The sequence below is a fragment of the Streptopelia decaocto genome (genome assembly GCF_964273445.1).
Source record: "Streptopelia decaocto genome assembly, chromosome: 1".
NCBI lineage: Eukaryota > Metazoa > Chordata > Aves > Columbiformes > Columbidae > Streptopelia > Streptopelia decaocto.
The window spans coordinates 200,714,304-200,740,364 of record NC_138663.1 but is presented as its reverse complement, the minus strand read 5'-3'; the positions used below and the strand labels follow the sequence as shown (position 1 = coordinate 200,740,364).

Here is a 26,061-nt window from a genome sequence, read left to right as displayed (position 1 = left end):
AAAGGGAAGTGTCATCCAAATCTAGGTCATTTGCACAATAATCTGAGAATCATTTGAAGCCGTTTTACAAAAGCATAGCTAGTCATTCAGAAAGAAAAGGGTAATGTTTAGCCTTTTCATTACCTAGTAAAGATAGTGTTTAAAGAAAAAAAAAAAGGGAAAAAAAAAAGAAAACCGCCCTGACTACTGATTTCTTAAATGTTCTTTATGCCGGCTGACACTTTCTGAGGTGAAATCCACCGGAGGGCGGACGCGGAGGGACGCGGGGCCGTGCGAGGGACACGCGTGTCCCCGGCAGCTCCCTCGGCCCCGCGGGGCCCTTCGCACCCTCCCCGCGCAGTCACAGCCCCGTCAGGCCGGAGCCCGCCAGCTCCTGCCTCGGCCCCGCCGCCCGCCCCTCAGCTCTCCTCAGCTCCCCGCCGTGTCCACCTCCCTGCCTGGCTCCCTGGCCCGCTGGCTCCAGGCCGTCCAGCCGCCCGCCAGCCTTCCCGCCCGGTCCTGCCGCCCTTGGCGTTACCGCGGCGACGGGAGAAGACGCCTGGCGCTGCCCGAAACGGCCGCGGGACGTGGCGGCGGCGACAGGCGGGAGCTGGGGCGGGATGGGAGGGCAGGGGTGACCGGGCTGCGGGACTCGGGCCGCCGCCACAGCGACATCGGGTGCGGAAGGAGCGACAGGGTGAGCGCGGCAGGTAACGGTCGGGGAGGGCGCGGCCGCGGCACCACCGCCTGGCCCGCCGCGGGGGCCGCGGGTGCTGCGGGTCCCCTGTGGAGACAAGGCTGGTGGTCCTGTGCCTATGTCACCTCAGCTGGCCGTCACTGGTAGAACCACGACTGCCCCGGTGACAGTGTCACCTCAGGTGCTGGTCTCCTGTGCAGCCAATGGTGCTGGCGCTGTGGCAGTGTCACCTCAGGTGCTTGTGCTCTGTGGAGCCAAAGGTCGCAGTGCCATGAGGTGATGTCCACACACGTGTGTGGGGATGTTTTGGAGCCCCCCGGTAGCAAGGGAGCTACATAAAATGCTTTCAGTGATTCCTACAGGTCCTGTAGCTGGAACACAAATCTTATGAGGAGTAGCTGAGGGACCTGGGGTTGTTCAGCCTGGAGAAAAGGAGGCTGAGGGGAGACCTTATCGCTGTCTCCAACTACCTGAAAAGAGGATGTAGCATGGAGGGTCTTGGTCTTTTCTCCCAAGTAGTAAGTGATAGGACAAGAGGAAATGGCCTCAAGTTGCACCAGCGGAGGTTTAGATTGGATATTAGGAAAAAATTATTCATGGAAAGGATTGTCAGGCATTGGAAGAGGCTGCCCAGGGAAGTGGTGGAGTCACCATCCCTGGAGGTGTTTAAAAGACATTTAAACTAGGTTCTTAGGGACACGGTTTAGTGCTAGAGTTAGGTTATGGTTGGACTTGATGATCCTGAAGGTCTCTTCCAACCAAAGTTATCCTGTCATTCTATATGTCTTGGTACCCATGCCCCTGAGAGCCCCACTGCCCACCCCCACAGGGAATTAGGGCTGTTTCGTGACACCCTGTCACCCGTTATGTGGCTGGTTCCTGCTCTTGCACACAGCCAGGCCTGCCCCACGTCCTGTGTCCTGCTCCACCCACAGAACCAGACTGATCCCAACAGCAGCCTTGATCTGATCTGCCTGCCAAGGTACTTGCGGGCAGTGTGCCCCAGTGCCACATCTGCTAAGACAGCAAATACTCCATGGGAACTCAAAATTGTGTTTGAGAGCAATTATAGCCTTTGTACAGGTTAATTAGAGTGTGTGAAGGTACAAGAAGTGGTGCTGAATGCAGCCATGGATCTGTGACAAATTTAGGTTTATGTATTTTAAAGTGTCTTGGCAAATAATTGACATCACACAACAGAGAATGATCGGAAACGAACTTCCTCATAGAAATCCAAGGCTGCCCTCATGCTCACGCCACTTCTAGCAATCTCAGTGATGCACCAAGCCTGAGAGCTGCTGAGTTTACTCCAGAAGTTTTTGTCTTGCCCATTCCAGCCTGTAAGTAGAGCTGCATTTCTCTGCCCCTGTTGATTACAATGGGAAAATTACAGAAATTGAAAGGCAAGCATGGAACTATTCAATATGCACTGCTTGGCTGTCTAAAAGCACAGATTTAAGAATCTGAATTATCTGATTTTTGTTGTTTCATCAGATTAAAACAACCATCGATAACATGGAACAGGACTTAGAAATGTTTCAGGAACAAGCTGCCACTAAGTAAGTAATGACATTGTCTGGGGATTGAATATCATGGAATTGAATTATGTGGGTTTATTAAAAATGTGAAATGTAAAATATTAGTGATTTTAAAAGCAAACTTTGATTCTTTCTCAATTTCTTCTGCTGCTGGAGAGGTTACTGATAATTAAGTCGCACATCTTATTGCTTTATTTTATAATTTACTGATTGTTTCTATTAGTTATTTAAATGTTTTAAATCTTCATGCTTGAACAAAAGGGGAAAAAATGAAAGCTATGTGGGGTTTTATTAAGATATTAATAAATGATGTTTTAAAATGCCTTAAAAAATAGTTCAGTTGCTAGGATACAACAGTATAAACTTACATATCACAGCTCTTAAAACAGTCAAAAATCTTAAAAACAAAGCTGTTAATTGCTAAAGCTTTAGTCTTATTTTGCACAGGTAATAACTACAATTGTTCTTCCCAAATAATAAGTGCACTTTTTATTGCAACATAATCATATTTTTTTTTTACATAAGTTTAGTTCTTTTAATGTTAATCTAAAAAAATATTAGTACTGCTCAAAATCTTTCAAAAAAACTGTAAACATGGGTGAGATTTGCTGTAGGACTTCACCCCATCCAGCCTGTTCAAGGAACACAGCGATATAAAATGTAGTGCCCGATATAATGAGCTAAATAGAATATTTATCTATCATTATTTGATAGATATAATAATAAACTTATAATAATAATAATAGATATAATAATAAACTTATTATCCATTTTTCACTTAAAAGTTTCTTCTGTCATTATTACTAAGAAGCAGTCCAAGATAATACGATGCATATTTAAAGTATTTCTTAAAATAACAGAAACACACCTATCAGACCTTACTCTGGACCAAGAAAGTTTTAATAGGATTTGGAAGTGTGCTCTGTTGTATTGAAAAATAATGTGTGCACTTTTCATAATGGAAAAAAAAGGCTACAGTAAAATATTCTATTCTGAACAATGTGGCCCTTTTTTGGCTTTGAGGGGCATTCTTTTCATTAGTGATATCGTTGGTAAATATGGTCATATGAAAACTTGAGTTTAAAAAAAAAATCTTGCTAGTCCTTGGATACTATTTTAGCAAATCGGAAGCCTATTTCAAGAGTTCAGATCCTGCCTGGCCTTCATTGTAATCAACATATGTGAAATTTCAGGCCAATGCAGATAAATCTAGAGAGTGCTTTGTCCCATCATAAACCAGGTGTTCTAGATAGCTATTAATTTCTATTAACTAGAAATAATCTGGAAGAGTAGATTATAATATACAGTTTATAATACAGTTTGTGCTGACAGTATCCCGGAGATAATGCAGATAGCTTCAAAATTTGGGAAGATGCCAGAAAGTGGTGGTGGAAATAATGACAATTACATCCCAGCTGCAAGAACACATTAATTACAAATTATCCATCCACAAACATGTATGATTCTGTATGGCTGAAAATCGGTAAATAAATTAGTTGTAGTTCATATAACAGAACTTTGGGGTAGAAGATTCAAACGGACTGTTGTATCACAATCTGTTTATATATTGCCTACTTTTGAAGCAAGTTTTAAGATGATAAAAGGAATTCATATTGGCTCTAGAAGCTCCGTTAAGGATCAAAAACTAGTGCATGTACTATGTATGATGGAAATCTTTGTTAATGTTGTTCTGCATAAGTTTTACCTATGTTTGCAGAAATATGGTCATACATATTTTCCTACTTGTCAGCAAACCTGAGTAAGAAGGGAAGAAGGCGTGAAGTACAGATTGACAGTATGAACCAAACATTTCTTAAAATGTCAGTTTCTAAATTACAACTTCATTCTAAAGTGTATGGACAATAATATTCTTTCTATGATGGTTAGGAAACTATCAGAAAAGTACAGATCTGTGCAGAACTCTAAAGTAAAAGACAGATAAATAGAGCTAGAAAGGTCTAATTAGTGCAAGAATCATTGATGATGAAGATATAGGCCTGAAGTTGGTAAATCTTATTAACTGAAGTTTGGTTTGCCTAAATTTGGAAACATCTAGATTTTTCATGAAGATAAATAGTTACTATTGACAGCAGAGTATGAATCATCTCTATTTTCACCATGGAAATTCTGTGGAAATAGAATAAAAGAAGACTAAGAGCTTGCCTACATCACTTTAAAACTGAGATGCCTTTAAGTGTTTTGAGTTGTTTCAAAGTAAATGCAACCAAAAAAAAAAAGAAGCTGCCACTTGCTTAAGTACAAGTCATTACTTCCATGTATGAAGAATCTATTTGATGTATTTGTTCAGCAAAGTGGGAATGATGAAGGCATATGGGTAAAACAAACAAACAACAAAAAAAACCCCAAGAAAACCAAAACCAACCAACCAAACAAAACAAAAAACTTATTTTTTTAATGGGAAAACTTGTTCTTTGTATGTTGGTTTACCTGATGGTATATTAAACAAAAGTTACCAGAGTTTTCAACAGTCCACATGCAGTGATGAAAATAAATTCTCATGATTGTGATACCATATGATGGCCATATTCTGAGGGGAATAATTAGCGTTCTCTTCAAAACACTGAAGGGACTAAAATAACAGTGACAGCTAATAGTACCTCGGCACTAGTGGGTGGGGATAACTGCCAAATACATCCTTGTGCAGATCTGTTTGTAATGCCACAGCCATGATACAGGTAGTTCTGGAAGAAGAACAGCAGCAGCAACCTACAGCTCCAGGTACAGCTTTCCCTTTCCAGCTGCAGGTGTACCTAGAGCAGGGGTGTCAAACTCATGTTCACTGGGGGCCAGATCAGCCTCGTGGTTGCCTTCAAAGGGCCAAATGTAATTTTAGGACTGTATAAATGTAACTACTAGAGTAGTTACATTTATAGTAGTTACATCCCCCAGTGGAAATGAGTTTGACACCCCTGGTGTAGGTGTACCTTTATGGATTTGGGAAAGATTAATTGTGTCATACAAATGATGATACAGTCCTAAAATTACATTCATCCCTTTGAAGGCAATTGCGAGGCTGATCTGGCCCCTGGTGAACATGAGTTTGACACCCTTGGCCTAGAGGATCTAGGTAAGGAAGTAGGCAGAGGAGGTGAAGATAGACTGAGAAGATGTTTCAGAAGGGATTTTTCCTTCAACAGGTCCCTTTATATATTGGTGGTTCTAGGTTCAAGAAATACGCATGAACTTTAAGACAAATTTTTCTAGCAACAGCTGCAGAATTTGCCTTGTGGAGGATGATCTGAAAATGATGTGTGGAACTTAAAAGAGAAAGATGGTCAACTGTGGTGGGTCTGAAAGGGTAGCCTGGTGATCCAGGCTAGAGTTTGCATTTGCACTTGCATAACAATATTTAGATAATCCATGTGACACTCAATAAATAAAATAGCTGTCTCTGAAGGCTAAAATCAGACAGGTGAGTCATTGCAGGTGGTTCACAAAGTGTTGCCATCTGCTAACACGTGAGGCTGGAAGGGCCCTGGTCCTTATAGCAGTGTCATAGAAAAGGTAGTCCTGATGCAGTATTGCTGCTTCTTCTGATTTTAAAATCCCATTTTATATTCCACCCAGAGAGAATCAAAGTTTGCTGCATTGCTAGTGCTATTTTGATGTGTCAGGCCCTTGAGGAGTGAGTGGGCATTTTTGTTTTGTGATACACACATCACAGCATACCACTTGCTTGCACTTTATTTATGATCATTCTATGGTTCATATTAAATTTTACAATGCTATTGCTAACAGTTTTAACATTAGAAAGGCCTTAAGATTTATGTGTGTATTTAAAAAGCCTTTCCAAGATTAACATTGATAATGTTAAAGTTTCAAAGATTTGTTAATAATAAAAATTTTGAAGAATTTTACTTTAATAAATAATGTCTAGTTTTAATTATGATATAGTAAATCTAACAAATTTGCTCCAATTTCCTGTAAAAATTGTCAAAACAAGGGATACACGCCCTTTAAGCACCAAAAAGCGTATTCAATAAACACATATCCATGCTAAGGAATTCTTTTTTGTGGGGAACAAGTGCTTGACCCCAAGCACAATCTACAGACAGGGAACCTCAGTGCGTCTGCGTGGGCATGTGGAGGGCAGACGGTTGGAGAGCTGGCTGAAGAGCTGCCATGTGAAAGGCTGCCAGAAAAGAAAAGAAGCTGAAGAGCTGCCATGTGAAAGGCTGCCAGAAAAGAAAAGAAGCATTTTCCCACTAGCATTCACGCAAATGATGGTATCAACTACCAGGAGTAAAAGCTTCTGCTCACACTGAGGCTTGGTTTACACAGTCATTTTCATAAGAGTAGGACGTGAAGTGCTGGCAGCATGCTCAGCAGTTGAAGACTCCCTGGCAATAGGGGCAGATATTACCTCTGAGCGCACGGCTCAGCTTGTGTTTTGCTAAGTGTGGTTCTGCAAAAGTGGAGTTCCCACATTCTTGGACACATTCTTGGTTGCAATGTCCCCCCCAAAATATGGCAGATTGTAAAGTTCGTGACACAAAATGGCATTCTGTGCTAATTTAGGATATTGAAATCCTCTCCAACCATTCCTAGGATGGAGCAGTTATGGACACACTGCTGTACTTTTTGTCATTAACCCTTTTGTATGTTGCTGCTACATTATTCAGATGTTGCACCACCTTTTGTCTCCATGAGACTGTCTCCATGACAATTATTTCACAAAACAATAGCTATGCTCATTTTAAGGAAATTGCTATGCTCATTTTAACAAGCCATCATGCACAGAGATATCAGAATGGCTGCAAACTGATTAGCGATCATGAAGGCATCACAAAGGTGCACACAGAGGTGTGTACCATCAGCAGTCAAGAGAATACATAGCTTCTAAATGTTTATAAATTAAAGAAACAATTAAATTATAACCAGTGGCTATCACTTTTACTTTTGAAAAATGTTAGTGAGATAAATAATATTATTAAAAGAAAAATGGATTATGTCATAATTCAAAACAATCTCACAGCATATCAGAAGGCTAAATTTATTATAATGAAAAGTAATGTGTTAAACTAAGTGGAAAGAAGTAGAAAAGTTTATCAGAAGTTAACTCATATGAGAACAGGATATGCAGATAACAGATACCTCTAAAAAAGTCGCGTGGAAAGTAAATGTTTACATAAAGTGAAATAAAAATAGATGCTACTCTTCAAAAGTTTAAAAATTCAACACATTATTCTACTGCCTAAAAACAGTGAAAAGTTTTCCATTACTCCAGTGAGATACAAGCCTCTTTTGGTACTTAGGATAAAAATATCTACATCCAACATTCTATGAGCTCTGAACATACGAAAAATTCTCAGAAGTTGTGATAGTAAAGAAAAAAATAAGAAGTTGATAAATATAATTTTATTTCACCAAATGACATGAAGCAAGCATTATAGTGGTAAGTCTGCTGAAGGGTTTTATCAAAAATACTGATCTCGTACCTCAATTTAAGTAAACTAAGATCAAATTGGAGTCTTTAATGACCGACAAATGATACATATTTGTTGTGGTGTGTAATTAATCATAGTGATAGAAAAGAGCCTGATTTTTTTCCATATGACTCAACAAAAAATAAGTTGTATAGAAAATTTATGGGCTCATATACATAGTTAAGCAATTTGTTCAATAGCTATGTCATCTTTGTAACAGTCCAAAAGCAGCTCTAAATGTTGATGGAATAAAATCCCTCTACTTTATGGGGAGGAATTAGACAGATCTGTATATTGTCTCCTTTATCTTTTTCCCAAACACTAGAATCCTCACTTAAGTGGATAAGAAGCAGTAAGTCAGGAAAATAAAATGTTCAGGAACATTTCAGTAAACAGTTTTATTTAATTATCATTTTTTTCCTAACTGGATTGTTTCTCTGAAAGTTGAATAGATCCATGAGTTCTAGAGAGCTTCTGACTTTTGAATAACTCTGAAATGCCAGCAGTAAATTTACAGACTGAGAGAAGCCGTAAATTCATAAAACAATTGAGGTTAACTGAGCAATAAATTTGCCAAAATACTTCAGGAAAAAAAATCTCATATACTCTAGAAAGACTGCATAATTTAGAGGTTAAATAGTCATTTCTACAAACAAAAAAGTTTTAGAGCTTAGAAAGAATTATGCAATTTCTTGCATAAAAAAGTACTCATTGACAAATTTTCTATCGTCTATATCTTGTTTCAAATTTTTCTTATATTCATCGTCAAATATAAAGTCGGAATGGATATGAAATAAAGAAATCTCCATACTAATGTTCAAATACTTTGTATATATCTACTAAACGTGTACACCAACTGATTTTGACATTGTTTGACACTGTCCAGAAAAAGTTTCATTTTTTTAAATCAATATATTGCTCCTATGTAAGTGGCTACATAAGAGGCAAACTAAGAGGGCAACTTTGACTGCTTTCAGTTTCTGACAGCCCTTCTGATATACCATAAATTAACCATATATCATTATTTCATTACTTAGGACACATCATATTCCTGAAGCAACAGTGTAAAATATTGTCTGTTACTGACAACAAAGTCATAGTGTAATGGATGTATTCTAAATTTAACCTCAGAAGTTTGGGAAAAAAACTAACGTTTATGTTGCAGATGCTGTACAAATCTCTATAAGATCCGGCATCTGGTCCCCAAAAGGCAAGTTCTTTTTCAAAATGCACTGACTTCTGTGCTTCCTAGTAGAATTAAAACTTACTATTGTCATACAAGCCGCCTTGTTATCTAGGTCTGTTTTCCATAACGAGAATGGGAAAACAGTGTAAAAGTTGAACTAGCAATTAAGAATTGTGGTTAGCTTTCAAGCCAGCTATTTAACAACTTCCTCCGTCAAACTCTGCTTCCATCTTCCCATCTGTGCCCTTAATGGGAAGTCCTTGGCCCATAAGCAACATAATATTAATCTTCTCCTATTCCTTCCCATTGTGGTTTGAACCTGGGTACTTTCAACACAGCTTATGCTCATTTGACAGTTCATCCCTGAAAGAATGAGAGGATATCAAACAACACTGAAGTCCAGAATATGCTAAATACTTTGAGTTTGACTTCAGGCAGACTGAAAACAGATGAAGCGAAATTCCACCTACATTTGAAGGCATCATTTAGCTTTGCCCTTTCTTCCTTTCTGATGTTGAAAACTGTTTATTTCCATCAGAATTAAAATAAAATCTTACCAATGTAAATAAAAAATTGTTTTCTCCTGTATCCTTTCTTTGAAAAACAAAATTCTCTTTTTGTTTATGTTATTAGAGCTTCTCCATCTGAAGCTGAACTTCAGGAACTAGTTGACATCGTGGTGAACAGCCAGAAAGTGGCATGGGAAAGGAAGATGAAAGCTTTAGAAGCAAAGATGGATATCCAGGTTAAAGAATTAGCAAGTGCCCAAAGCAAGCTGGATCAAAAAGGTCAAGAGGTATTTAAGAAAATCACATTCTCTAAAGAAAGTGTTTATTCTGGGAGTTAGTTAATAGCATGCTGTAAATGCTCTATAAGGAGACCTGTTTGTTCTATCATGTGAAAATACCAAACACCCTTTAAAGGTCACTAATTATCCTTAGTGTTGTGTTTTAAAGTGTGCTCCTGTTCTGAAAAGTGATTGTAAAAATGTCATTGAAAGTCTTGTATTTCTTCTATTTCTGTAAAGTCTAATTTAAATATTCTCAGTTTAGCTGTGAAAAGGTAATTTTATGTTTTTTCTAAATGCCAACACTTCTAGTTTTCTAAGAAATTTTAAATGGAAATGTACAGTTAAAAAAGTTTCACCAAATTATGTCTTTGTAATTCCTGTTTATAACTTATTATTATCATTTTACATGATATACTGCCTTTGTATTATCATTTTGCTATTAATAATGAAGGTTTGAATTGCATTACCACTTAGACTTGCTCATCAAACTGAAAGCCTTGGTGTTCTCCATACTTCACAGTCTTGTCTGCGGAATACGCATTCAGAAGCAGCAGTAACTCCTCGCACAGCGCTCAGTTCTGGTTCGAGACATCCCAAGTCAGGTGTTCACACGCAGGCCTCCTTGTCTGAGAGAGGTGTCTAAGCTGCCAGTGGCGGTTCTGAAAATGAAATAACTCTCCCTAATGAGCAATTAGGAACTTGCCCTTAGCCATTGCAGTCAGAGGAGCCAAGAGAATAATTCAGCTAGCCAGTCCTTAATGCATCAATTTATCTGCCTGTACAGCGATGTTATCTGAAATATTTTAGCATATTCCACCTGGCTTCCATCTGCATCTCCAGGAGAACATAGGTGTCATTTACGTTCTTTGTCATATTTCCCAGATCTCTGTGAAATTCAAAATATCTCAAATGGCATTGTGCTTAGGGAGCTGAAATGAGTCTACACTGTCTGCCAATAATTTTATATACACAGTTGAAAGTCATTTATATTATTATATAAGCCATTCAAGCAAGATTTTCATAACAGGGCACAGCAGTTCATTTACGTAGCTAGGGCAGAAGTGTTTTCATTAAATGGTTTTTCATGACACAGTCATACAGTATTATCATTAAATCATAACGTAAGCATACAATGAGATTCTTTACTATGAAATCCCTAATTTCATGTAGATACAACCTGGGTTTGAGGTATCCAGTTTTATTATTAAGTTACTGAATGAATATATGTATATTAATATCTGTCTTTCAAGCAACAGTCTTCTTTCAAAGTTTAAAATGACTGTTCCAAAAATGACATAGTTTGGAACACTTCAGAAAAGGTAAATTTGAATGCTTATTCTAACTGTAGGTGGGACTACTTCAACAGAAACTGGAAGACTTAAAGAAAACTAAATATGAAATGGCTCAGAATTACGAAACTCAGCTTCAAGTACTGAAATCTCAAGTAAGACAAGTGTCAGTTTTGTTATTTTGTGACTGCAGTATAAAGAGCTTATACATGCCTAATGGTCTAGAACAGGGCTGTAAAACTCATTTCCACTGGGGGCCACATCAGCCTCGCAGTTGCCTTCGAAGGGCCGAATGTAATTTTAGGACTGTATAAATGTAACTACATTTATAGTAGTTACATCCCCCGGTGGAAATGAGTTTGACACCCCTGGTGTAGGTGTACCTTTATGGATTTGGGAAAGATTAATTGTGTCATACAAATTACGATAACTATAGCTTCCTACTGGGCTCAATTATAATTTCTTTATTGGAATGTCCAAACTCTTTGGATGGATTTTGATGTCATTGTGACGTTGTGACGAAGACTCTATTTCCTGACTTTGGACTAATAACCTGAAACCTTGGTGAATGAAGAAAATAGGTAATTAGATTCATGCTAATAACACTCTGATGCACATTAGGAATTTTAAGACTGAAACTATTCTTGTTATGTCTTTGCTATATTTTTACTTGTTTTAGTTTGCCTGATTTACAGGGATTATTAAAGTGGTCTGATTGCTTTCCGTAAGGAAACATGGTAACCAAACTAGAGTCACCTGGGTTATTGACATTGGTAATTTGTTTTGGCTTTATTTATTTTGGTGTGCGCTTGCAGCCCATAAAGCGAGTCATATCCTGGGCTGCATCAGAAGGAGCGTGGCCAGCAAGTGGAGGGAGGTGATTCTGCCCCTCTGCTCCTCTCTGGTGAGACCCCACCTGGAGTCCTGTGTCCAGCTCTGGAGCCCTCAGTGCAGGAAAGACATGGACCTGTTGGAGAGGGGCCAGAGGAGCCACAGAAATGATCAGAGGCTGGAACAGCTCTGCTGGGAGGACAGGCTGAGAGCTTGGGTTGTTCAGCCTGGAGAAGGCTCCGGGGAGACCTTTCAGCCTTTCAGTACTTAAAAAGGGCCTATAAAAAAGATGGGGACAGACTTTTTAGCAGGGCCTGTAGTGAAAGGAGACAGGGCAAGGTTTTTAAACTGAAAGAGAGTAGATTTAGACTGGACATAAGGAAGAATTTTTTTTTCAATGAGCATGGTGAATAGGTTGCCCAGAGAAGCTGTGGATGCCCCATCATTGGAAGTGTTCATTGTTTGGTTGGGTGGAGCTTCAATGAACCTGAACAAGTGAAAGATGTCCCTGCCCATGGCAGGGAGGTTGGACTAGATGATCTTTCAAGGTCTCTTCCAGCCCAAACCATTCTATGGTTCTGCGATCTCTTTGTCTGTGTTTGCTCCTTGTCAATATTTTTGTTTTAATGTTATTTTCCATTTCAATCATGAATCTAAATTGTTAGTGAAATTCAGTCCATTCTGCCTCTCAGATTTTAACAAATTAACATGCAGAATTTTATGTTGTTTTTTCTAACTTCTTCCTTCACTGGATTCTCCTATCAGAGATTTAGAATTCCATTCCATTTCCAATTGCTTCCTTCAAAGTAATTAAAAATTTCCACACTTATTGTGGAACCATCATGGACTGCATAAATTGGATGTCATTATTTTCATATAGAGATGATGAGACCTACCACCCAAATCCATGAAACCAATAAACGTATAATTTATTTTTAAGGTTATGTTGTCTTTATTTTTTTCTTTTATATATGGAAATTGATTTGGCAACCAGTTCTATGAGTAAGCAGAGAATGTTTTGGTTGTTATGCAATTAACACTTTTAATCTTTTGGGAAAGTAGCTAGAAACAAAAGCTGGTTTATAATTTACACAAATTACAGAAAAAGAACCAACATCTTAGTGTGAGTGCTAAGAAGATAAACATCATACAGTGAAAAACAGCATGAGTTTTTATGTGTAAATTGTAAGGTACCTTTGGCAATGCAGAATTATTCCCCCCAAATACAGCAGATCTCTCTTTTCTTATCCTTTTTCACATTTCCTGCAATATTTTTCACTTCTTTATTTTTTTTTATCACATGCTGAAAATGACTGGTTTTATGTTACATTTTATGGCTAAGATCTTCCCTGAAATGGAATTTTCTGAAGTTGAAACTCCAAGTCATTTTTCTTAAAGATTTTGTTGTTGAAGTTGTTAACTACCTTACAAGTCCTTTCCATGGTGTGGTGGGTTGACCCTGGCTGGACGCCGGGTGCCCACCAAACTGTTCCATCTCTCCCCTCTGGACACGGGACAGAAAATGGAACAAAAGGGTCATGGGTCGAGACAGGGAGAGATCACTCAGCAATTACCATCATAGGCAAAACAGACTCGACTTGGGGAAATTAATTTAATTTCAAATTAGAGTAGGGTAATAGAGAAATAAAAACTAAATCTTAAAACACCTTTCCCCCACCCCTCCCTTCTTCCCAGGCTGAACTTCACTCCTGATTTCTCAACCTCCTCCCGCTGAGCAGAGCAGGGGGAAGGTGAACGGGGGTTGTGGTCAGTTCATCACACATTGTGTCTGCTGGATTTCTAGCTCTTAATAATATATATCACTTTCCCAATCTATGCCTCTAAACATTTCATTCGCTCTCAGTCATGCTATTTATTTTACCCAAGGTTCCAGCACTGATGCGGTTTGCATTTTATTTTCCAATTCCCATTCCTCCCCTTTCACCAAACCATATTTCTTCATGAAATATCCATCCAGCACTCATTGACCTAAGAAGGAAACCGTTAAGTGCCTGCGTTAGGAAGCCTGCCTAGAGTCTCCAGGTGATAAACAGAAAGTTTGCCTGTCAGAGCACTTCTAAGCACCTCTGCTAGACAGTAGGACTATTGCACTCTGCTCCTTTAGCTTTTACTATGTCTCCTTACTGAGTTTCTTTCTTAAATTACGGTGCTGCAGTGTCTATGATAGAATGACTTTAATGTCGCTGATTCTCAGCTGCACAAGCTCATATCTAAAATATAGAGCTTCCCTGACAATATTAATCTTTGACTTATCTCCTTTGTCTGCCTTCTCTTGGTTCTTATCCTCACTTCAAAGTTATACCTCCTTCTACACTGTATAATCTGAAGAGCTACAATTTAGTTTTGCACAAATGGTGTGAGTGTTACTATTTACCTGTAGCATTGTATCTTTCTCTGCAGAGGTATTCTTAAAATTCCTCCCACTTCTTATTCCTTTTTAATCTTGGTAGAAATAGAAGGGATCAGTTTTTCTAGCTCTAAGACTGCGAGGCTATTCAGGACCAATTTCTCTCTGATATGCTGCTTCAGTGCTTTTTACCCTTGCTGTTGATAAAAGCAGCTGTTTAATGAGTGACTTTCCTGCTGAATTGATTCTGTGCCTGTCAAATGCAATAAAATGTGTATTTCTCTTGTATTAGGGAAATAATTCCTGATATGTAACCTGAAACTTATAGGCCACACTGCTGCATTCATTCACATGTACAACATTTTGTCATCATTAAATAGCAAAAACATTAGAGGTTCATCTTAATTACTTTCTTCATTCATTTTTTTTTTTTATATTGATGTTTAGTATTTATTCTCATTTTGAAAATGACAGAAATCCCTCAGCAAAAGAACAAGAACCCATTCTTGCTCTAAGCACTTTAGCAACTAATTGCCTCGCTTAGACATTTAAAAGCTAGATGGCTACGTCTGAGCTACCTCAGGCTGTTTTTAGGATCAATGGAGGGAATGGGCACTCCTAGTATATGCTTCATGTCAGTGTATTACAAGAATTTAGGGTAGCTGAAATGACTAAGTATTTGGAGAAAGCTTTTTCTAATGCAGAATAGCTCATGCTTGGATGTCTAACTTTCATAAATCTAAACTTAGATAAATCCTACCCAGAACTCACTAAAATGCGTCACTTTTTTTTTTTTCTCTTGTACAACATGCAAATAAAAAAACTGGGACCTTATTTCTAAAGCAAATAACTAGCATTAAATTGAAATATTCTTGGCTTTTAGTCTAGTTCCTGGTCGTGATAACATCCAGACTATAACGTGTCATGGTTTTACCCCAGCCAGCAACCAGGACCATGAAGCCACTCGTTCATCCCACTCAAGTGGAATGGGGGACAGAATCGCTCCCTACAAGCTTCTATGTGCATCTGCAGGTGCAAAGGTGAAAAAATCCTTGGTCTCCTTGGCAACAGCCAAAACATCAATGAGTTCTCACATTCTTTTCATACCAACTCCAGAACACAGCCCATCCACTGGAAAGAAAAAATAAACCCTGTCCCAGGGAAGAATAACTCTCTCCCATGGGAAGTTCAGTGTGTTATCACATTATCCTCATATTAAACCCAAATAAAAGACAGTGCTTGCTACTAAATAGAAAAGATTCTGACTACTATGAAGAAAATTAACTCAATCCTGGCAAAACAAGCACAGTCGGAAATACCTTGCTTTCACTAAATAAATCTAATATTAAAACTAATTTTTCTCTTTTTGGCCATTCTGTTCCTTTTTAGACTGATTTGCTGAAGTGTTGGATCCTGTATTTCCTAGCTTTTTTAGCATGAACAGTCTAACACCTGGCTTTGTCTGGCTTTACTCTTCCTAGGCAGTTCACATAAGCCTTGATACAGTCAGAAGCAAAACTCCTGTTATTTGAAAAAGGGATATCTTTCTTCCAAAGACAAAGAGTTCCATGTTGTTTAAGGGTGGATAATCTGACCCATTGTAAATATCTTAACTGCATTCTTCAGGAAGGTCAAATTCAAATATAGGCAGCTTCTCTGCAAGACTTTTGATTTCATTTTGAAGGTAATATCTCAGCTCTGTAAGTCCATGGTACAAGGATTTCTATTCAGAAATTCCAAGATGGTCAAATCCATCCCTGTTACCTCCCCATTTACTGAAACTTTGTAGTTCAAGAAGATCTAACTTCTGATCATCATTTAAATTCTTTTTGCTGTTCCATATTATGAGCTGCCAAAATAATCTCAAATATCTCTAGGAAGCTTCCAGATTCTTTTTCACTCCAGTTTCTGTTCTGTGTATTTTCTGGCTTTTCCATCTTTGTTACCTGTGCAGACCTCAGTTGCTCATTCCAAGTTGGTTCAATAGAATTCCATTCCATTTCCAGTTACTTCCTTGGAATTAATTTCTTTTCCAAGCAGTAGTTCACTTGAACAGTTAACAAAAATATGGGATTTTGTGGATTTTGTTTGGTTAGGCAATGAACTTTATGATAGGGTCAGAATTTTTAAAGTGCATCTGTAATTATTACAGAGAGTGTAGAGCATCATATATACCTGAATTTAAAGCAACAAAACTACAAGAGACATGATCAGTATTCACACCTGTAAACTGCTTTTCTAGTCAACGTTCTTCACAAAGTTCTTTCATTCTTTTTCCCTCAAGACCATGTTGTTAATGTTTGCTTTGTCAGTATCCCACTAGCCTCTTTGCGAATGTAGTACAGCAAACTGTTGATCAGCCTGGCCATTTTCTGAAGAGGCTGGTACTTCCACTGGTGCCTTCATTTCTCTGCCCCTGAGTCCTTTGTCCCTGACTCCTAAGCCCCCCTTTCACAGGAAGATCAATAGGTGCAACAGTATTAAGCATCTAATTCTCATAGACACTTTTTGGTACTTAATGGTTCCAGAAGAATGCAATAATCACATACATAACATTTCAACAATTTTAATGATAAAAAGAAACATGCAAGTTTAAAATACATTAATGATAATGCTTCGTTCTGGCTAGTGATGCACCCTTTAAACATGTCAACACAAGATGGCAGTAAACAAGTATAGAACATTTCACATAAACATTGTAGAAGAAATGACACTATGGGTAAGAGTGCCACAAAGAACTTCAGCAGAATTAAGTAGCTGTCAAATGAGCCCATTTGAATATTTAGTTAATATTTATATGACAGCTTAGTCTTGTTCATCTCTAATAAATTAACATCATTAATTGATTCTTTATTATGTTGATTAAATATTTAGAATGCTGAAGTTGCAGTGGTGATTTTAGTTTAAAGAAAACCTTAGCCATGTGGTCATCTCTGATAGATTCTGCATATTCAACTGTGCTCTCATTTTTAGGTTTCAAAGTTGACACATAGTTATGAAGAGCTACAGTCACATCAGGTAAAACAAAAGAAGGCTGAATATAGACAAGAATGTGAGGAAAGCCTAGAGGCACCATCTGAACTGAGAAATTTATACAAGAAAATGGAGGTAGGAATACTTTGTTACTATATTCTAATTTTAATATGCCTTTAGAACTGATTTGTCGTTTAGAGTTGTAAACTTAAACTTCCTGATAACTCCACAAAGATTATGCAATTTTCTTGCTCTGGCAAGAGAAGGTACATAGTTTAATATTTGGGTTTTATTCTTTTATCCAAGTTTTATTAGTGTTTTTAGTAGTTTTGTGAGTTAATATAGCTAATTTTCTTCATAAATGTAACTATAAATAAATTTTACTTTTTTTCCTAATATATGTGTACTGGATAATATAATCTCTTGAGGCATGAGACTTTTTACACATACACTACGCAGTCACATAATACCTACCATTAATGCAAGCTTTTTAAGATGTCAGGACAGCTTTGACTATGTAGTGCTAGATAGGAAAAGGGTTTAAGATGCAAAACTGCTTGTTACACACCCATGTGCCTGAGGCAATCCACGACCTTGAGCTCAGTGTCCGGTTTCCCCAGGTAAAGCATGAGGAAGCATTAGGCACTTATAAATACATCCCACAAAATCCAGCATTCTGAGTAGGGGACTAGATAATACAAGATGCTGAGGACAGGATTTGCTCCTATTCCCCATCCCTCTGGATGCAAAATAGATTTTAGCCGACTTATTCTTTTGTACAGGAAGATACTATTTTCTGATCGTGACCCCTGGTCTTGTTCTTCTCAGAGTTAGAAGTTACTTCATGATCTATGGAATAATCAAATATTTATTGGGCCTACAGGAGAGTTCACCAGCACAGAGAGCCGGCATGGGGAGTGTGTGCATCCAAGTGGTGGCATCTCCCCAAATGCTCTTCTGGCTACATTCACTGGTGCAGAAATTGATACCCACTCTCATTTCTTATAACTAAGCAATGTAATCTCTAGCTTTACTAATATTTGCTGCTTCTTTTTTACTTATGCAATAAATTTGCTGGTATCCAGTGCAAAGTGAAACAACTTCAAAAGGAAGAATTCTAGAGCCTTTTGAAAAATTACATTTGCTAGGCAGAAACTAAACATGTGAAGATTCCCATTCAGGTTCAGTCTGGAGAGAAGGTTATTAAACTAAGTCTTCCCCATGTGGGGACGACAGTCTAACCACTACTCTGATGAAGCATAGGAGGATCACAAAACCATTTTTACATTTTCTCTGATCATGTTTTGTAGAGAAAATAAGAAAGCAGTGTGTGCTTCCAGCATTTACTAAACTGGGTCCTGTAGGGAAAGTAAGCAGAGCCCTTCTACTCCACTCTGTTGAGACCCCACCTGGAGTCTTGTGTCCAGCTCTGGAGCCCTCAGTGCAGGAAAGACATGGACCTGTTGGAGAGGGGCCAGAGGAGCCACAGAAATGATCAGAGGCTGGAACAGCTCTGCTGGGAGGACAGGCTGAGAGAGCTGGGGTTGTTCAGCCTGGAGAAGAGAAGGCTCTGGGGAAACCTTATTGTGGACTTTCAGTACTTAAAAGGGGCCTGTAAGAAAGATGGGGACACACTTTTTAGAAAGGTGTGTTGCAACAGGACAAGGGGCAATGGTTTTAAACTAAAGGAGGAGAGATTCAGGCCAGACATAAGGAAGAAATTTTTTACACTGAGGGTGGTGAAACACTGACCCAGGTTGCCCAGAGAGGTGGTGGATGCCCCATCCCTGGATACATCCCAGGCCAGGCTGGATGGGGCTCTGCACAACCTGATCTGGGTGAAGATGTCCCTGATCATTGCAGGGGCTTGGACTAGATGAACTTTGAAGGTCCTTTCCAACCCAAACTGTTCTATGACTCTATGGTACCAGCTGCAAGTGTGAGCTCGTTGCCTAGTTGCTAAGCCTTACGAAGACTTTAGAGGTTTATGATGTAGATTTGCATAGATTTATGATATAGATTATTTAAACACTCTGAGAACTTTACAATTAAAAATTAAGATCAAATACATTTTAAGTACTTTCATACTTAAGCTGCAATTAAACAGGGGTTTAGGATCTTTATTTTGGACTGGCCTGTCTTCTGTCTTATTCTGTAAGATATAGAACTAACTTCTCTGACATACAGGTGACTGTTCCTACATAATAAGACACATCCTAGCTCTACATAATGTTGCTGTCTCTTCCATATGGAAGAATCCTTACCATCAGAAAAGCTACTACACTTTGGATTGCAGCATAGCTGCCAATATCTGTTACTACAAGAGTAATAAATGGATTACATATCTATCATTGACCAAATATATCACTACTGTGAAGCTGTCTGATCCAGCTAATTTAAGAATGACCTTATTCAAGATTAAAATGTGAAAATAATGTAACACAATGCTATAATTTGATAAATTATGCTGTATGAAAATGAGTGCTTGGAATATATTCAGTATTCAGGAAATAACTGCTGCGTTGAAAATCTACTGAGCTCAGCCGTGTGTTAGTAAGGTCTTGAACCTGCAGTCCTCATTAAGTAGCCTGAAACTCCATTTATATCACATTTTGTAAAGCGGGAAGATGTTTATTGGTTTAAAATGCCAAAGTACATATTAGAAAAAATAGAAGGTTTTTATTAATCTACGTTGGAAAACATTCCATTTTGTTTCAGTAGCAAATAAAATCTTGGGTTTTTAAAATTTGGGGATTATGCCAGTTTAGGATAATTATAAAAAAAAAAAAATCTATCTTTTTGGAACCAACATATCAATTGTGAAAAATGGAGTTCTCAGAACAGCTTATAAGTGTTACCGTTTTCACTGTATAAAACAGCATGCTGTTATTTTGCTAAATCTTCAAACTAAAAGAGCCACAGCTCTAGTAAGTGGAGTTCTCCTACTTGTTTTGTAGGATACTGCCTTTAAAGTCTAGTTGTGATCTGCTGTGATTTAAGAGCAAATTCAGATTTACTATAAATAGGAATATAAGTGCAAATACAAAACCAGTATTAGATAAAACTGATACAATAGAATTTACTAAACATGGGGTTTTTTTAAACTAGGCGAACTCAGAACCAGATGCAGCGAAGTAAAAAGAGCAAGAAAAATTTGCTCAGAGTAGCGCTGTCCTGTTTGTTTAAAAAAAAAAAAAAAAGCAAGTACTTAAAACATTTATCTGAATATTAAGGGTTTAGTTCCCTGCTGATTGCTTGACACTGATACAGCTTTAAAGTCACAGGAACTACCTTCCAATAAAATGGGTGTATTATACTCATAGCTCTTAAGATCTACAGCAATAGAAGTAATTTAAAATTTTTTATCATTTTTATTCAATGATTATGTTTACCACACATTTTTTTCAGATTAACAGCCCTTAAAACTAGATTTTTTCTGGTAGGGATGGCTAGATGGGTTGTTTATATCATTGTTCTTTTTTTGTTTTTCTTCCCAAAATTATGGAAAGGTTATATATTAATTAAAAAATTAGATTTTTCCTAGAAATATACAAATGACAAAGTTATTTAGATTAAGGCAAAGAAGTTATTTTCCCTGTGTTTATTAGCCTTGTTTTGCTGTCTTTCAGGAATTTAAGGCAAAATCAAGAGAATGGGATAAGAAGGGGGCAATCTGCCAGAATTCTCTCATTTTTTTAGATGCTCAACAAAAACTATTGTCTGAGAAATATAATTTGTTTCAGGTAAAATTCTCACCTTCCTTCTTTGGCAAGAAAATGACCCGTTATCTCAGCTAGAGTTATTTTACCTTCTTTTTAAAAATCCCACTAAGCTTACAGTGAATCTGACGATACATGGATATATTGGTAGTTAATACATTGCTTTAGGTAAGACAGACCCATACTGAAGGAACTAATGATACACACAGTTATTTTAATTCTATTTTTCTCATTAAAATGAGAAAATAAGTATCATGATGAAAATTACAATATTTCTGCTAAAAAAAAACTGCAAAAAGCAGTGCATGCTCCTTTTTACTTTTTTATTTATACTGTGGTGATACTTTTATCTTCCATGCTATTTACTAATATGCAATTAATTGTGACAACAAGTCAATGAAAAGCTTCCTACCAAGTAAGCGGTACATGCCGTTAGTATGTTGACTCAGATATAAAGTTCCCTCAAATCTAAGATAGCCCCAATTTTTTGGAAGATCATAACTTTACATTAATATAATTTATGCAGAAAAATAAATTTCTATGTGCTACTCCAGAATCACAGTTGGAGTTGTTCATTGGATAACTTATCCCTTTTTTATCATATTTTTCAGCTTTCAAGTTACCATTCAGTCTTTCATTGATTTTGTTATTCTTTTTACTTGTCAATTTGCTTATTACTTTTTTTATATAGCCTATTGATCCAGTGTATTTTTTAAAATTCTTTCCAGTCAAGGACAAATTATTATTTCATGATGTCTTGATGACGTATCCTGCTCAAAAAAAAAGGAAAATAACTTACAAATTAACTGGGCCACATGACAGTTCAAAAATTAATTGGGGGAAGCCGGTTACATTGCTGACTGGTACTTCCCTTTTCCATTCTTACTAAGCTTGTTGGATCTTAATCTAGTGGAAGACTTTATTAACAATTCCTATGAGAGTCTTCACCCATATCCAGAGTTTCCAAGGATGGCGGTTAAGTTTTGGTTTTAGATGCTGGAAGCATAATATTGCAACTATTGAACTGCCACACAAATGTGTCACAAAAGCAAAGCTTTGCCTGGACAAAACTCCTGACTGATGCATGTTCATTACATAGTTAGACAAGTCAAAATAGAGTTTTCACGGTGATCACCCACATTTTGCTGTTGAGGCTTTCACTGCCATCAGTGAACTTTCTTTGAAGACAATTTTCTTCACAACTGTAACATAACACCAACTAATTTATTAAACAGAAGCCTGACGGACTGTTAGCCCTTAACTGTTTCAAAAGTGTTAATTGGTCCTGTGTCTTTGTCTCAAGTTCCTCTTTTGTGAGGTCTTTGATTTCCGGCTGGAATCTTGCACTCTGTTTTTCACTGGATGCTTTGACTTTATGATATGTCAGACTCCATAACTTATATGTTAGGAGGATCTTAATTTATTATCTGTGGAAGTTCAACTTAGCAGCAAATTTCTTTTGGCTTTTTGTTTGATATGCAGCCAGTGGTCAATTCTACTTAGGTGTTCAACCTACACAAATTATGGGAATGAAGTCAGTGACGACAAAAGGGGTCTAAAGCATGCCTTTTTGTAGTCCTTATTAATTAAAAATGGCATTTGTAACCCTATTTATTTTTAATATATATTTTTTTCCTTGACTTGATCTCGGCACATGATATATGGTTTCCAGGTAATATTTTGTCGTTATTTTTCAGCTAATTCAGTCTTCTGTAAGATTACTGCTCCTTTTTAATCTCCTGGTGGAAGGATCCATGTGGATAATTTTTTAAACAGCCAAGCCAATTACTGTAGTAATTATGCCTCTTCATGATGCCTGTGAATTCGCAAATACCAGTTTTCTGAAGTTTTTGGTTTAGGATTTTCATTAGTGCAAGAAACTGAATGGAGTGTGGGACTCTACAGAATGTGCAAATGATTCTTCCCCAAGTTGAAGGATAATGATATCAAAGTACAGTTCCTGTAGTTACTGAGCTGTCTGTACACGAACGATGCAATGCCAGCCTTCTAGTCAAAGGTTAATGTCTATCCTGAGGCACACACACACAACTCTTACTGAGTTCAATGAATCAAAGAGGAACATTACTTTCAAATTATTTTTTATAGATAACTGCTTTGAGTAGGTCATCATAATCATGTTTTTAATATTCAGGGCTAACTAACATTAAATGCTAGGGAAACAACACAGAAAAAACCTTGAAAAAAATTCTCCTGCCCTTGAAACTTTCTGAAACATTTTTCATACCGAGGGCAAGGATCTTGAGAGTAAAAAAAGGAAGCATCCTTTAGAGAATTAATGCAAACTGCTCCAATTGCACCACCTATTCTAAGCAAATCTTGATGAAGGTGGAAATAGCTTTATGATTTTAGTAGGTTTGGTCCTCACAATTTACATATAGTTATTGAATTTTATTCAAAGATTTTCTTGTCTTATAGAAGCAAACCCAGAATTATCAATTCCAAATAAGCAGTAAGAAACAAAACCAAGAAGAGGTAATTACCTATGGCCAGTCTGAAAGTGAAAAGGATGAGTTGATTATTGGAAAGTTAAAGACAACTATGAATGAAATAGCAATAAACAAGTATAAACTAGAAGAGGAAAATCTGAAACTCCGGGAGGAGCTAAAAATGTACCAAAACCAGTGCCAGGTAGTAATAGTTTTTCTTTTTCTTGATGAGTGTGAAACTAATTTTGGAACATGAATTTCTTAGGAATATACTTTAAAAAGCTGTACTGAGATGGCTGTATGGAAGATCTGTACATTTGCTGTATTCTTTGCCGGAACCCAGAATGAGCCATGAACAATACGATTTTTTGAGTAACACTTAAAGGGGAAAAAGAAATGTTTGCTATGTAGTAGGATGTTTTATTCTTGTCTGTTTGTTTAGAGTTTCCTAACTTTCCTATATCCATAGCATCTACAGGAACTTAGCCTGGTTCACTTAGTTCCTTGTATATAAATAACTTCTATGAAATCTCTTTATCTGATTTACGCCCTGTTGTACACTGTGCCATATAGCTAGTAAATAACTATATAGAAGAGTGTGTGCTATACTTTATTATTGAGAGATTTTGCAGTCAATGAATTTTTAAGTTGCCAGCCATGTGAAGAACCACCAGTTTTTATCTTATCCCCAGTTTGCCATTTTTCAGCTTAGCACTGATCTATGAAGGCAGCCATTTGGGCCTCTTCTTATGGTCGTGATATATGAGTTCATACAGGATTGAGATACTATGAGATATCTACAGCCTTTTTTATTAATATTAGCTATGTTCGAAACAGATCAGGAATGAGATTCTCGTTGCTATTTTTTTCTGATAACATATATAAATAATACTTTTGCTTATTAATTTAAGCACTTCAAGGTTCACTAATATATTGAATGGCCTACAGTGACTTCTACACTTTCTGGAGAAAGATAACCTATTTCTGTTTATCGACAACCTTGCAGTTGAAGTTATAACTTTGTAGGCAAAATATTTTATATGATTTATTTGATATTTATAGGAATTAACATGCATGTGGTAGAGGTTTCATTTCCAGTGTTGTGGGAACAGCCAAGTTTAGCGCATGTGACGTTTATACATTTCATTTGCAGATTAGTTCACTGAGTGATTTGCCTGTACACAAGTTATTGGTATGCAAGCAAAAAACTCCATTTGGGGGCCTGTTAAAAGGGCTGCCATCAAAAGCAGTGGGACTAGAATATGGAGAGGAACAAACCCTGGCAACTGGAGCGGGGGGATAGATGCCGTATGACAGAGAGAGCAGATGACATTGTGCTGTAGCCTCTAAGAACATCTTTAAGCAAGAGTCTTTTTGGAATCCTGTGAATAGAATCATAGGATCATAGAATCATTTTGGTTGGAAGAGACCCTTAGGATGATTGAGTCCAAGCATAACTTAACTCTAGCATTAAACCATGTCCCTAAGAACCTCGTCTAAATGCCTTTTAAACACCTCCAGGGATGGTGACTCCACCACTTCCCTGGGCAGCCTGTTCCAATGCCTGACAACCCTTTCTGTGAAGAATATTTTCCTAATATCTAAACCTCCCCTGGCGCAACCTGAGGCCATTTCCTCTTGTCCTATCACTTGCTACTTGGGAGAAGAGACCAACCTCCTTTCAGGTAGTTGCAGACAGTGATAAGGTCTCCCCTCAGCCTCCTTTTCTCCAGGCTAAACAGCCCCAGTTCCCTCAGCCGCTCCTCATAAGATTTTTGCTCCAGCTACGGGAGCTGTAGGAATCACCGAAAGCATTTTACATAGAAGTGGAGATAGATGTACATAACACAATCAGCATAAGAGCAGAAAGTAGCAGAACAACCATGCTGGTGGTGTGGGATACTGGTGTATGCATTAGTAAAGCCACATTTGCAAACAGCTGCAGAAGGGAAAGACTGATGTAAGGTCAATGTATGGTGAAAACAGGTAGTTCAGAGAAAACAATTTCTTAGGCATGTCCGTATGAGAAGGAAAGAAGCCAGAAGGAGTAAGCAGGTTTGTGGAAGGAGTGCTGGCTGGAGGATGGGAATGGTTGGACCTGATGTGGGTAAAGGAGGGAGGAGCAGACAGGGGTCTCGGTGGGGAAAGGGCTGGTGGCACTGGCAGCAAGCCCAGTATTGTGCCTCATATATCTTCTCTGCCTATGACCATTTGATGTCTGCTTCTAAATATTTCTCTCATACTATTAATTAGCAAGGGAAGAGAGATACAGTGAAATGTATAGAAGACTAGTGTGTTGGCTGTACAGAAAATATGAACTTTAGAAGATCCATACTGAGACTGCAGACTATTTTTCTATTTTATGAATGGTCTGACAAACTTAATTGCAGCCATACATGAGAGGCAGCCTGAAAACATCACACAGGAGGCTTGATTCTTGGAAAGTCTGCATTAAGTCAGCTGCTTGACACTAAGTTACACAGAAATACAGCATATAATTGTATTAAAAATGTAGAACAGCTTGAAGCAGAACTAGAACAGGAGCTGATCGGGAAATTTTTGAGGCTTCCTTTTGATATGAAACATGGCAATCTAGTTGAAGCAAAAGCTTTCACAGAAGAGAGGTTTTAGTAAATTTTTCAACTTGAAACAGACTCTTAAAATAGTTATATTTCATTACATATTTTCTAAAAAAAAAGTTTTCTGGTTCAAAATTAACTTTCATTTTGGCGTTTTAACTAGATGCAATAGATATTTCCTATAATAAGTGGTACGTATCTAAATTATTTTTTGAAGT

General features: G+C 37.7%; 1 protein-coding gene across 1 annotated transcript in view; it reads left to right on the top strand.

The window, feature by feature from the left end:
• Window positions 1–2,173: 2,173 nt before the first annotated feature.
• The window catches only part of DEUP1 (deuterosome assembly protein 1), a gene marked incomplete at its 3' end in the record, with an annotated part of 45,496 nt that continues 21,608 nt past the window's right edge, over window positions 2,174–26,061 (top strand). Inside the window, exons 1-6 of the mRNA XM_082043438.1 lie at window positions 2,174–2,235; window positions 9,481–9,643; window positions 10,986–11,081; window positions 17,099–17,233; window positions 20,728–20,841; window positions 23,254–23,466. Of these exons, the coding sequence (XP_081899564.1) occupies window positions 2,192–2,235; window positions 9,481–9,643; window positions 10,986–11,081; window positions 17,099–17,233; window positions 20,728–20,841; window positions 23,254–23,466 (765 nt within the window). The 5' untranslated portion in view covers window positions 2,174–2,191. The remainder of the gene's footprint in view (window positions 2,236–9,480; window positions 9,644–10,985; window positions 11,082–17,098; window positions 17,234–20,727; window positions 20,842–23,253; window positions 23,467–26,061) is intronic.